Below are 14,593 nucleotides of genomic sequence, written 5' to 3' on the forward strand. Positions count from 1 at the left end.
GGGAACCTTTTTTGATTTTTGGATTTTTTGAATTTCATTTTGAACTTTGGTATTCACCTCTCCACCTAGAACACAACTAACGCCCTCTTTGGATCTGGCCCATCAATCTATAATTCTTTCAATGTTTTCAAGTTTCATGACATTTTGAATGTATGTGTTACTTCCAATAATTCATTTAGTGTTACCTTCCCAGACACAGCATGTGATGCTGATGAACACTAATAGCCTTGAAAATTTCACTTCAGATGACATCAAAAGAAGATCTTTTATCTTACTAGATATTTCATCTCTTTAGGAATATGAATTCTTAGTGCATTAATTTGAGTCAGTCTTCTGAACTACTGAAATTGGAACTTCTGATTATATAAATTATTTGATGATGTTGTAGGAACTTTTCTTTATTAAATCCTTCACACATCCCTTCCTTATAACTAATTAAAATTAATTCTCATAAATCAGTTGAGAAAGTAATGATGAATTTATCATCAGATCTCTTCAAGATTATTTGAGATGATTTTACCTTATGCTAATGATGAATTAAATTGTGGCAATTCAAAGAGCAGTAGTTTAGCAATATGCTTTACTCATACACACATTTTGTTGGAGAAATTCACATGAGAATGTCTCTGGCTTATTCTTCTCTAGTCGCAGAGTATAAGGAAGGGGTATTTTTGCTCAAACAGAAATGTATTTTGTTAATGGAAATTAGTCTGTCTCTTGCAAACTTAATTGTATCCAACTTTGGAAAACATAATTGTTATGATCAAGTTGAGATATAAAGAGTATGTGTGAGAATTGAGCTGGAGGTTATTAGTGTTTGTCATGCTTCTTGTGGCACTCTTTCTAACCACATCCATGTTAAGTTAAAAAAATCCCAAACCAATTTTATCTACCAGAGGGACAACTGGCAGCTGTAGGTGATGCGTGCTACTCATACAAATCTTGTTTCTTGGATTCAAGGTAATTGAAAGATCTGACTAAAAAAAAATCAGTTAAAAGTCAGAGCCTTTGAATTTTGCTTCCAGTGCTGAAAATTAATATGTTAGGACATAACTGAATTTTGTATTGCTGCAGTCTGTATACTTGAAGTTTAACAGAAACAAGAAAGGATTGCCCAACAGTAATTTATGTGGCAAAACAGACACACCTCTAAAGTAAAAATATTGCTATTTTTCTTTGTGTGGTTTTGGAATATTTTAAGTCCCTACGAATTGCTTTCAATAGCAACTCTAAATTGTTTTCTCTGATAGTCTTAAGTCTCTGGTTATCCTGAAGACTTGACTCCAAATAATAGTAGTATGGCAGTCTTTTCTCATCACACTATATTTAAATGCAGTCTCAGTGAATGTAATTTTAAAACTGTAGTTTTTTGTCATCAATAGAGGATTAAAAAGTTGGAAGTTTACAGATAAAAATAGATTATTGTAGGTAAATGTTGACATAACGTCAAAAAAAACAGAAAAAAGGCCTGAGACTATACTTTCTGTGTTAATTATTTAACACACAAATAATGTTTGTTATTAAATTTGGGATTTCACAAATTTTCAGTGTATTTTTTTAAAATGATTGCTGAATGGTCTAATTTTTAATATAATTTTTATTACATAGTTGTCATTTTTTATTTTCCCAAATGGATGTGCTTTTTTTTTTTTTTTCTTTTTTTTAAACTATGTTGTAGTGACTAGTCCATGCAGTATTATTGTACACTCAAATACAAGCAATTTCCTCAGGGCCATTCATGGACACTTGCATGATTTTGTCTATTTAAATTTGTGAATGTTTGGTTTATCAGTTCTGTCTCACTAACAATGAGCATGCATGCAGTAATGCTGTGCCTCTATTTGGTGTGTATATTTCTATACTTGCCATGGTAAGGCTTTTGAAATACCTGTTTTCTTTTACAGACTCAGTTAAATTTGCTTCTTGAGAAGCTTCACAGTACTGTAAGTATATGTCCAGATGTAGGTTCACAGTTTCCTGATGTAAGGCAAAATAGATTATCTCAATATTATTGCATAACAGTTTGCAGCTACAGGGCACTTCTGGAACATCTTCCTGTGCATGTGATGGTTATTGATTTACTTAAAGGAAAACCCACTACCTTCAAACAAGTTGTAGAAAGAAAGTTAAGCGATTTGAATATGCAATATGAAATCTGGCTGTGCTGCAGTCTCCTTTTTTTGTCACTTTTACTTCTTTCTGTGCATTGGTTATCATTGATGACGAATTTGGAGAAAATTTAGAAATGTTTCTTAGAATTAAGTTATTTAAGAAGTAATTTATTATTAATTACTGTTTTTAGATTCCATAACGTCATTAAAATATATTTTTTCATTTTGCTTTTTTGACAGGCTGTAAATGCACAAGTAGTCAAAGAACCTGAGTCCCCTAATGAATATTTGTTAATTTGGCTGATGTAATTAGATAGTTTGTGAAATTCTCCATGTAGTACAACATGCCATGTTCTTTTAGAACTTGAAGTTGTAAGAACACAGTGTTGTTTCTCTTGACCTCATGTTCTAACCAATTTTAGATACTAGGTTATGCTCTGTCAAAAAATGAAAAAGGGTGGGAAAACTAAGGGAAACAAAGGAGTGAGGTACTGCAGTATAGCCAGCATATAAGCTTTTACTGTAGTCATGAGACTGAGGTCATCTATTTCACCCAGAACATTCTGGAACTTAAATAAAGTGTAGGGAAAAAAAATGTGTGGCCAGGCTTGCTGTACTCTTGAGTTTAGCTAGCCCATGATTGAGGAGATACTGTTATTCCAGAGCTCCCTTGGCAGGTGCTCACCCATTCTCAGTGAGAGATGGAAAAAGAGAGAGAATATGCTACAAACCAGGATTAATATTACATTTTCTCAGTCTCAGTTGTGGTTTAAAGTATGCAAAGTGGTCATTAGCAGTCACCTGTTATAGCAAAATCTGAATAATTGGATGTTGCTTGGCAAAATGTTATCCTTGGTGAATGTGAAATGATCAGAGAGAGCAGTGGTCAAAACTGTAGCACACGTGATCTTAACAGAGGAGCAGGCTGGAACAATATCAGGGAAGGGAGACTGAAGCTGTGAGCCAAAGGAAGTCGTAAAAAGGAGAAGTTAAGGAAGGTCAGGTTCATGTGGCATGATTCTGATGTCACAAGTCAGGTAGCATGTTTGCTGTTGTGAACTCTGGGGCATTTTATTGTGCCTGTAGAAGATAATGAGTAGGATCTAGAGTCATAAATCATAGATTGTATACATGTTAAGGAGAATAGCTGAATGAAAATTCAACAGAATTGAGGTCCAATTAATAGCTTGAGCCTTGAGATCTGTTACATCAAGACCAAGGTTACAGTGCAACACTGATATATGAGAAAAAGAATGGAGCTAGGACTTGGTTATCTTTAAGGCCCATTCCAACCCCTTAACATTCTATGATTCTATGATAGTGTCAGTATTTCTCTTTTAGAATACTATTATTTTGTATCTTCCCTCCCCCATAAGTCTTAAACCATTAACTGCTATTTTATGAGTTTTAAAGATCTGTGGATTTTGCTAACTTCTTGCTTTGGGTGTAGGGGTCGAGCTTTATTCGCTGTATCAAACCTAATCTAAAGATGACAAGTCACCATTTTGAAGGAGGACAGATCCTCTCTCAGCTTCAGTGTTCAGGTAATGAATGCCTCTGGTATTTTTCCCTCTGATTTTTATTTTGGTGATTATATACTACCCTAAGTTTGAAATATGTGGAATGAAAGCAGTGTTTCCTTGCTTGAACTGTTTTCTGCTAGGTAGATTATTCATGCCTTATAAACAGCTATTTAGATTTTTAGTTACTTAGCATTCATTTTAGTCAATAGAACCCTAGAAATAATTAGGACTCTTCTTGCAAAGAAGAGTTGCCCACAGTATTCATAGGGCACCAGTTCAGTCTGGAACAGTAGAATTTAAAATTTCTGTGGCAGTTCAGTGTTAGAAACTCCTGTGTGCATTTAGAGGTAGTCAGTGTTAGCTGAGATATCTAATAATTGAGGCATACCAGTGTTCTTTAACTTGATAGATACTGTGATCAAATGAATAATACTGGCTTACTTTTGCAGAAGTTTATATCACAATTAACTTGATTTGGAGCTGAACATCCAACATGGATGAAATGATGCATCTTTGTTATTCTTGAAATGCTAAATGCTTTCCAAATTTACAGCTTTATTTGCTCATGCCCCACTGAACTTTTTCAAAAACAAAGACAGTATAAGCAAATTAAATTTCTATTGAAAGCAAGTATGCAAAAGATTAAGTTTCACGACAGCAACCACAAGTTAACGTCTAACTTGAAATCTAACCTGCTGCCTCAATTGATAGGGTTATATAAAGTAATGGGTGAAAACTGGTATGGCCTGTGCTGCTGAAATAATTGAATCTTATTGACTGTGTCTGGGCTTTACTGATGTCCTGGTAGCAGCCAAAATGTGGTAACATTATTCAGGGCATTAAAGTTACATCTTAGCAGCTGATACTTTGTATTTCAAGTACACTAAATGTTCCAGCGCTGTGTATGTATTTGAGGGTGCATCTGCGCCAGGTCTCACAAATAACCATTCACTTGATTAAAATAAAAGCCTGGTTGGGCATTATTTGGTGGTTGGAGTGTGGATTTGGATTTTTTTTCTTCCCTTTAAAAATGAAAGTGTCAAATCTGCTGAAAAAAGCAAAACGTTTTTAGAAGGAATATTAGAAAAAATGCTGTGGATGATTGAGTGTTACTTGCCTCTCAAAAGAAAGAAAACTTAATGGGCTTTTCTCACATGTTCAGTATTAATTTTTTGTGACAGATCACATAATCAGAAAATGCTACAGGCTTGATCAAATCCCAGCTGAACTTTGTGGTTCAGTCTCTAAACAATGTCTTCGAGTCTTATGTCATAAGCCTACTGGTTATCATAAAATTCATTGTTTTATTTGTATGTTACTGATCCCAGCTTTTGTGCATGTGTCTCTGTGAATTTAGGGATGGTGTCAGTTCTGGATTTGATGCAAGGTGGTTTCCCATCAAGAGCTTCATTTCATGAACTATACAATATGTACAAGAAATACTTGCCTGAAAAATTGGCTCGACTGGACCCTAGGCTTTTTTGCAAAGTAAGAAAAAAAAAAATTTCTGTATTCTTTCAGGGGAGAAAATATATTGTGGTGGTGTTTTTTGTGGTTTTTTTTTTTTTTTTTGAAGGAGGCAGGATATAATCCTTTCTGTTTTCTGTGTTTCAGGCCCTATTTAAAGCCCTGGGATTGAACGAAAATGATTACAAGTTTGGGCTAACCAAGGTGTTTTTTAGACCCGGCAAGGTAATCTTTTTCTTGGAGTTCATTATTATGAATCTTAGAATAATTTCAGTTTGAAAAGACCTTTGAGGGTGACATTGTTTAACACATTGACAAAAGTGTGGCCAACCTAAATAAGGTTGCCCAGGATTTTTGTAAATATTTTTTTATTTTCTTTGAATAAACCACAGAATTAGTACTGATACAATTGGTTTTATAGTCTTGTTGCTAGTGCTAAGTATTTCTAATGCAATGTTTGTATTCCAATAATTATATTGACTATTAAAAAGAGTAAGTCAGAGCCAAGAAGAAATATTTTCTAGTAAAATCTGTTTACAGCTGAAATCTGTTTCGGTGAATCTGAGCATTTCTGCTTCTACTCAGAGAAAGGAGATGAAGTTGAGCTACTGGGATGAGAAAGGAAAGTCATTGTAATCCCAGAAAAATGTTCTTGTCACATAATTACTGAAAAGCAGAAGTGTAGGATTTTCAGAAAACGTTGCCTTCAATGGGAACCTTATACAAAGGTTAAAAATTGAGAAGTGCTTTCAGCTTTTATTTTTTTCCACAGATATATATAATTGGATGTGTCTTGAAGTTGTGGAAGGCCATATGTAGAGTGTAGGAAAACAATTGATTTTTAAAAATTTTGGAAATAAGTATTTTTGTTGATTAGTAAATGATTTTATTATTCAAAATGCCAAGTGTTGAGTATCTATAAAACAAACATATAAAAACCCTGCAGTTTTCATTTCTGTTATCATTAAACAATAAAGTGCAATAAAAAGTATCTTTAATTGAAAGCTGATACAATGACATACAGTTTACATTAAAAATGCTTTAACATTTTGACTCAGCATGATCTTAAATAATAATGTCTAACACTCTCTGTCCTCCTACTATGTAAAACTTGTTTGAATTATCATTTAGTTTGCAGAGTTTGATCAGATAATGAAGTCTGATCCGGAGCACTTGGCAGAGCTGGTTAAACGAGTGAATCGCTGGCTTATCTGCAGTCGTTGGAAAAAAGTTCAGTGGTGTTCTCTCTCGGTGATTAAATGTACGTGTTTTATGTTTTATTAAATCAAATTGTTTGTTAAAAATACAGCAAAGCAATTAGTATCACCTTGAAATGTGGCCAAGGGCATTTGTAGCAGATGGTTGCATACTGAAGTCTGGGTAATGGATTTCAAGGTTGGTGAGAATTTTCTTGAAGCTTACTGTGGAGAGTAGGAATAAGGTAGTGTGGAATAGGGACTGGCACTTGTATGCATCAGTAAAGGTGTCTGGGAGATGGGAAAGGTCTGATGCAGAATGTCAGCAATCTCTAATAACATGGAGGGTGAAAACTGTGCATTAAAATGGGGAGGAAAAGCATAAAGGCCTCATGCCAGTGCAAATGCAGCTGTGCATTTGGGCCAGCAGTCATGGCTTCTACATCTGTCATTGATTAATTATTTTTTGTTGCTGTTTGTAGTGGAACTCGAATTTCTGAATTCTTGTGACTCAGATTTCAAACATCAGAGATTGTAACACTACAATCTTGGGTTTGACCTAAACATTTATGCCATTTAGTCTATTTTTTTCAGAAAGACAGGTCAGAAGGTATGTCGCTGTGCAAAAAATAGAAACACGGTAAATAATATTGATTATTATTTCTTTGTAGTATTTTATGGGAATTGGAAGCTAATTTTATTTCCAGTACAAAGCTGAAATAGATAAACAAGGTGGTCTTTGTGACCACCTAAGTTCAGTGGTTTAACATCACTGTGTTCACAAACCATGTGCTAAAGGCAATCTGTAAAAACTCAATTTATTGTTGCACTTTTAAAATACTCAGCACACATGCATGTGCCAATGCTTTGAATCTCTCTTTAACTTGCCTCCTGGTCTCAATCATTCAGTTAGAGTTTTTAGATGAAGACTGCATTAGAACAAAAGCTAGAGGTTTTGTTCTGTCATTTTTTTTTCATTCCAGTATTGTAGAGAAATGCTCAGTGAAGAAGCAGATATTGGCTTCTTGATTATTCTTCAACACAGGACTAAAACTTCAAGCTGGTGTTTCCTGCTTGCTAGAGCTTGTGACTTTTAACAGAGGTTACTGATGTCTGCTAATCTGGAGGGGTGTGTGAGTGTGCACACGTTCCTGTTTCATTGTTCCTGTTGGTTTTGGGTGGGAGCCTCTGTGCCTGGCCCAATATTCTGAGTTCTGCTATTCTGTTTCTTAAATGTTTTGATCCCAATATAGAACAAGCTCTGAAGCATACACAGCTTGCATACAGTTTTGAGACATCGTATGTGTGAGGAAGATAGAAATGTTAACTTGTATAAAACATTAAGATTCTATCTTGTGTGTGTTTACAGTAAAAAATAAGATAAAATATCGAGCCAGTGCCTGCATTAAAATACAAAAGACTATTCGTATGTGGCTTTGCAAGAGAAAGCACAAACCACGGTAAGAAGATATTCCTTGGTTGAAGAAAATATGCTTTAAATAATGTTTTCCTTTGACTGTTAGAAGAGGTTTACTTTACTTCACTAAATCTTTCTGAAATCATAGAATGATGCTAAGTACAATTGAAGGACCCTGAGGGGTTCTGTTCCTTCACTCTTTTGCGGGGATGAATAGACCTCATCTGAACCTTTCCTAAAAGATTTTTCTTCAGCTCTTTGTTCATAAAATCCTTCAGTGACAGCCTTGTTTTTAGAAATCTTTTAAGTCTGTCTAATTTAATTTAAGCTCATAAATTTTTGTCCTTTACCCATTCACACCTTCTTTTATAGGCTCTCTTTCATTTTTATCTTAGAAATAATAACTGTCTTGTCTCCTCTTGAAATGAATTCCATTAGCTAATTGCAGGGAATACTGATGGAAAAACTACTTCAATCATTAAGCTCTGCTGACACCTTTATGTTCTTTGACAGAGATGCAACTCTATTCTAGTTATGGGCTTCTCATAAATTCTTCTACATCCTTGGAGAATTATTTTTCATTTTGTATCTTGGCATTTCTGACATTTTTTATTTTTGAGCTAGTTAGTGCTCATCTTTAATGATTTGATTTAGTTTCTACTTTTTTGTGTTGATTTGTGAATCCCAGTACAGTGATTTCTGTTCAGGAAGATTGTCTGCAGAGTTGTAACTTTTGTGTGGGGCCTTCAATAGTGGTTCTTAAAAAAGCTCTTGAGTTTTCCTGAACTCTTCCCCAGCCTTGTTTTCTCACCTCTTTGGGGTGTAATGACTGTGTTCACTGCTGTGTAGTAAAGTTTTATCTGATTCATTCTGGTATTACTCTTTGAATAAGAGGCACTACTCAACCTTTATCCCTTCCAGTTAAAATCCTCTAGTGGATGCAAATGATTTATTATTGTGAAAAAAAACCCAAAAAACCCAATCCAAATTAATTCTCAAAATAAAAATGCATTTTTCCATTTTGAGTCACTGTCTGCTAAGTAATTTTAGTTACTGCTTGGGAAAGGCTCTGTTACTTGTTGGAATAATGTTTGAATTTCAAAAAAGGGTGTGAGTTTTGTCAGAAGGCATAACGTGTCTTCTCATCTACCTCTTATACGTGAGTGACTAGTGGAGTTTTAAAAATATCACTTTCCAAAATCATTTGACTCAAATGAGCTGTCTTACCTTCACAGCATTGATGGCCTGATAAAAGTACGTACTCTGAAGAAGAGACTTGATAAATTTAATGAAGTAGTAAGTGCTCTGAAGGAGGGGAAAGCAGAGACAAGCAAGCAGGTCAAGGAGCTGGAGGATTCTATCGATGCTTTAATGACCAAAATTAAGGTATGTGATAATAATGAGAGAAATAATATCTTGGTACTGGAATCTTTAAAAAGCTTCTTCTAAAGGAAAAAAGCAGCTTTTATTATTTTTCTTAATAGAAAATATGCTTTAATATAGTGGTCTTAATTTTCAGTCATTGAGCAATTTCTGTTTAAAATGATTTGTAAATATAACTGAAGTGAATCCTGAAAGTAGCTGTGTGTGTCTAGACTTTGGTGTCTGTGTGTCAAATGCGCACTGAGGATTTTAAAGAAAGAATGCATGTTGATATTATGAGACAAATGTTGTCAAATAATTTGTTTGGTGCTTTTATGACTGGAATAATGCATATTACTAGTATTTTAACTTAATAAGGGCTGAAACAAGGCATTATCACAGAATAAAGACATTCCTTTTCCAGTAATGAGGTTTTTCAGATGGGGTTGTAAAGAGAATTCAGGTTGCTGATACTTCAGGTCTATAGTCCTCTCTTTTACCACAGAAGCAGAGAGACAAAATGAAAGCACACTGGCATTTATTAGTGTTAGAAAAAAAATTGGTTTCTTGAATTCTTGTTTAATGCAATATTGTAGCTTTCTTAGTGTACCATATTAAGACTTCTCTATATAAAATCACTGTTGAAAGATGGTAGAGTTAACCTGTCAACTTAGAGTTCTCTTTTCTAATAAGAATTATATAATTTGACTATCATGATACACTATCAGAAAAGGTCAACAAATCCTCCATATTGCAGTTTTATTAGTAAGATGCAAATTGCAAAATGAAATTAAATTGTACCTGTCAATAAGGTTTGAAAATGTGTGAAGCAAAGGCTATTTTTGAAGCATTTTCAAGCTGTCATTTGTTACTAATAGCTTTTTAGAAATATTACTCATGACACAGTGCAATATTTTTTCCGAGTGCTAGCAGAAATATTAAAAAAAATAAATTTATGCTATGACATAAAAGCAGAGTGGTAAATAACCACTAAAGAAGATAAGAACACAATGCAAAATACATGGGCAGGCTTTAATTTCCACCCTAGCATGTTGAGAACTAATTTCTGTTGCTTCAAACTGCAAGATTTAAAATATGAAGGCATATTTTAAAAAGAAGGCATGTTTAATTTCAGTGATGAAATGGAGATTACTTTGTATGGTTTTATAGGAGAGGGGAGAGGAATGGGTCCTCAGGATTTTAGAAAGAAAGGGAGGAATGAACTTAAGCTTCCCCCACCCTAGGTGTATATTTGATTTCAGTGTAGTGCTCAGTGATCTCATTTCACTTAATGTTTTTTTAGTATATGCTTTCAAAAGTGAAGCACAAATAAAAAAGAATAACCCCCTTATTATTTTTGCAGACCACTATAATGACTAGAGAACAGATACAGAAAGAATATGATGCTTTAGTTAAAAGCTCAGAGCAGCTTCTGAGTGCACTGCAAAAGAAGAAGCAGCAAGAGGATGAAGCAGAAAGGCTACGACGCATCCAGGAGGAAATGGAAAAAGAGAGAAAGAGACGTGAAGAGGAAGACCAAAAACGAAGGAAGGAAGAAGAGGAAAGACGCCAGTGAGTCTTGATTTTGAATAAGTTGCTGGTTATAGAATGAAAAGAATACGGGAAAGGCTTTTTAATGAAGTTGTTTTTGATATACTTTCGCTTAAGAGAGTCACTTGGATTGTATTCTGAGTGTTCTGTGCAGTGTTGAAACATTTCCTTTCCCAGTGATTTATAAGGCAAGTGTCAGAAGAGCGTATGGAAGAAGTTATATGATGCAGTTGGAAATACAGATGGATTTGAACAATTTCATGATTTACATGTAGTGTCCTGCCATCAGTTTGGTCTTTTGGATTGCCATTCAGTTTTATGAAAGAGACTTTGTATTTGTTATTATTTCTTGTTCACTTGTATCATAATAGCACGTTTTCATTTCCTTCTCCTTTTATATCATAGGAAATCTGAGATTGAGGCAAAGAGAAAACAAGAAGAGGAAGAGAGAAAAAAGAGGGAAGAGGAAGAAAAGCGTATTCAGGTTAATGCTTTAGCTGTGTGTGGCTTTGGGGGATTTTTTGTTATTACGGTGATTTTGGGGTTTCTTGTATTCATTTACTTATTTATAAATCTTTTTTGTAGCTTACATTCTCCACTGAGTTTAATAGCTTCTTTCTATAACTGCCTGTCTCAGAGTCATTCACCAGTATTGCTTTATTAGGAAATATAAGGCAAATGTCAGGTTTATGGCACCCCAAGACAGATCTCCTCTTTCTAGTTCCTGTGCAACTTCAGGTATTCTGTTTTTCAAGGGTTTTAAAAGTTATTTTAAAAACACACAACATTGGAGACTCATAGTTTAGCCTTTGAAGGTTTTGTGGGTGGTCAATGTCAGGCAAGTTTGGTATTCTTTTACTAAAGTCACAGCTCGACGGTGTCATTTACTTGCTTAACTGCAAACACTTTCAGAATATTGGTAATAATGAAAGGATGCAGGACTGTCCTTGGTAACTCCTTTGGCTACATTCATATACACTAAATACATGCAGCTCAGTTTCTCCACCCTTCCCCTTGATTTCTGGCAATTCTTACTGATTTCATAATGAGCTCTCATTATGAGGTGTGTTTGGCCTCTATATCCCTCTTTTCCTTTTTTTCTTGGAGATGCTTGGGTGACCTGGGATAGCAGTCTTATGAGAAAAAGAACATCTGTACTCATTGTCTTCATCAGTGTTTCTTGATTTCTGAGCTGTCGATATCTGCAATGCAGAATGTGATTTACACTTTTACTTTAAAATGCTGTGTTTGGATCCAAGTGGGTACATAATCATGTAGGGTGTTTCATTCTCCCATGTGCAGTTAATTTCTCATTATCTTTCCTCCTGGTGGTTGGTTTTGTCAATTAATCTAAAATGAGATTCATAGGGTAAAGTTACTGGTGTAAGTGTGTAGTTCTTGGTGTTTTTGTGATGCGGCTTCACAATGATGAGTGAGAAGCAGCTTTTTTTCCTTTCTTAATTTTTGGGCACTGCTAAAACTTTGTGTATGCGCCTTTTGAAGGTATGAATTAGATGGTCCTGTTTTACTTACTGTGTGTGAAAGGCTTTTTGTGGAGTAATGATGGTAAACTGCTGTTGTTGTTTGGCTCTGCAGAGGCAGTATATTTGAATTGCTCTTGGACTGCACTAAGTTGGAAGTTTTACCAACTTGCTTAAATTTGAAGTCAGATGAGTTCCACAGAGAATTCCAGTGTCCTCTTAATCTCTTTTCAAAATGAAATACAGACCTATTTCAAAGTAGGGCCTATTACAAAGTCCTCTAATGCCAAGAGCAGAATATCAAGGAAGTATTGTGTTAGTGCTATTGAGTCTCTATTTCATTTGAGTTTTAATAATTCTAAAAACTTTTGAAGACTAGTTTTTATAATAGTGAACAAAATATTTAATACAATTAAAAATAATAATTACTTGGCACTTTATTTAAATAAAGTAATATAAGTGGTGGACAGTATTTGATAAACTATATGAAAACAAAGAATCAGTTTGTAGCTGTTTCATTTTTCTTGGGTCAAACTAAATATTAATGCTGTTAATTTTTCAGTTCTGTAAACTGTATGTGTTTTCAAAAGCTAATATATTACTTCGCATATTTTTCTAATATTGCTTATGTAGCATTTTGGTTTTGATTTGGTGTAAGAGCCTGAATGAGAGCTATGGAACTCCAGGCAGCTCTTAAAAGGTGCTGTTTATTTAATAGATTGAAGTCACAGCAGTCATGGGTTGTGGGTAACAGAGACAAGCCTATAGCTGTCAGCATCAACTTATGGGCAAAACCTGAAGCCACTTTGGCTCTGGTTACAATGCATTATGTAGTTTTCTTTACTGAGCATCTTAATACATAAAAAACAATCAGCATCATACACAATACCTTTACATGTACCTATAGCCTATCACAACTGCTATTATTACCATATTATGGTTAGTACTATCCAGTCACATTGAGTTAGTATGTTACATTTTAAGCTTAAAATTGTTTTTCAGTTTTCTTGCAGTGGAAAATTCTTAGACCTTTTTTCTGCTTGGTAAAAACCTGTTTTTGTTAGCCTATAGTATCTTTTGCTTTTCTTGAGACCTTTTTCTGCTGACTAAAAACATCTTTGTGGTCAATATAAGCTTTGCTGTAGTCATAAAACCTTCTTCCAACTAGACATAACCTTTGCCTTTTTAGTTGTCCATTAACAGGCTCAGCAATCATTAATTTAGGTATCTTTTATTCTTCTATATCAAAACTTGCTTAATCTCTATTCCACTTTCAGGTTCCACTTTCAGAGAGCCTTCTGCTAAGCATTTATATCTGTAAAACTTTCCTGTAAACTTTTATTATTCCCAACAATTGGGTAAGGTTATAAGTGTCTTATTCTAAAACAGGCTGAAATTGAGGCTCAGCTGGCCAAAGAACGAGAGGAGGAAACCCAGCACCAGGCAGTGCTTGAGCAGGAACGTCGTGACCATGAGCTTGCAATGAGAATTGCCCAGAGCGAGGCAGAACTCATCAGTGATGAAGCTCAGCTGGATTTAGGTTTGCGCAGGTATGGAATTAAGTTCTTACATTTTCATCTCTGTGGGTTTTTGTCTCCCTATCCTGATCCCTTTGAGAAGACTATGCTCTTGTTGGGTTTATGGAACTTAGTGTTCATTAAATAGAGCTTCTAAGTCAGTGTATTAGTATGTTTTTCAAATTAACTTTTGAAGTTCGTTAGAAATAGATTCCTTTTTGCTTAGACTTCCTTCACTTTGCAACATCAGTAATTTTGTAGGTGCTTATGGATATTTGTGAATCTTTCTTTTTTTGAGTTCTAACGAGAATGGTGAACTTAAAATTCTGATTTTTATGACTCATTTAAAGTAGGGAATAAAATTTCTTCAGTGGTAAGTAATAATAAAATACATCTTTGCTAGGACTTGATGGTTCCATTTGTACAATGAATTTGTGTGGGATTTTTTTTTTTAACAAGAGCCCTATTTGAATGCAGAAATAAAAGTAATTTCTGGGCCCTGACTGGTAAGTTTTTTTGAAGTGGGATGAAAATATCTAACATAGATCAGTTCAAATGTTAGTCTTGTTTTGTGTGAATTTTTAATGTCTGATAAGAAGAGCTTAACTTTTGATACACTGAAGCACACTGCCTGTCTGCAAAGCAAGACCTCTTCATGAGTAAAAGGTGATGCCTTAGAAGCAACTTAGAAGTTCCAGTAAAAATGGTATTTACTGTTCAAGTTGCATAAAGAGACCTATGAAGATGATCACATAATTGGTGACTTCATTGTATGACTGTACTCTCTTGTTGAAATGAGTGCAGGAAAGTCTCCTATGTTGCTATGGAATTTCAAGCTCCGAGATGTGTTCTGTTTGCTACCCAAATTTCATCTAGTTGTATACATTTTTTCAATAACTGTATGCCTGCTTGAGATAGGTGGGTAATTTTTTTTTCCATGTTCAATACTTACCTTTAGACAGTTCCAC

The 14,593-nt window shown here is 34.6% G+C and overlaps 1 protein-coding gene across 4 annotated transcripts in view; it reads left to right on the forward strand.

The window, feature by feature from the left end:
• MYO6 (myosin VI) overlaps positions 1 to 14,593 on the forward strand; it is a 102,908-nt gene that overhangs the window by 71,338 nt on the left and 16,977 nt on the right. For all 4 annotated transcript variants that reach the window (XM_066315041.1, XM_066315042.1, XM_066315043.1 and 1 more), the window contains exons 19-28: positions 1,905 to 1,943; positions 3,562 to 3,655; positions 4,992 to 5,122; positions 5,249 to 5,326; positions 6,233 to 6,362; positions 7,667 to 7,757; positions 8,950 to 9,100; positions 10,440 to 10,648; positions 11,033 to 11,111; positions 13,498 to 13,658. In XM_066315041.1, coding sequence (XP_066171138.1) covers positions 1,905 to 1,943; positions 3,562 to 3,655; positions 4,992 to 5,122; positions 5,249 to 5,326; positions 6,233 to 6,362; positions 7,667 to 7,757; positions 8,950 to 9,100; positions 10,440 to 10,648; positions 11,033 to 11,111; positions 13,498 to 13,658 — 1,163 coding nt within the window. The remainder of the gene's footprint in view (positions 1 to 1,904; positions 1,944 to 3,561; positions 3,656 to 4,991; positions 5,123 to 5,248; positions 5,327 to 6,232; positions 6,363 to 7,666; positions 7,758 to 8,949; positions 9,101 to 10,439; positions 10,649 to 11,032; positions 11,112 to 13,497; positions 13,659 to 14,593) is intronic.

The sequence above is a fragment of the Sylvia atricapilla genome, chromosome 3 (genome assembly GCF_009819655.1).
Source record: "Sylvia atricapilla isolate bSylAtr1 chromosome 3, bSylAtr1.pri, whole genome shotgun sequence".
NCBI classification, from domain to species: domain Eukaryota; kingdom Metazoa; phylum Chordata; class Aves; order Passeriformes; family Sylviidae; genus Sylvia; species Sylvia atricapilla.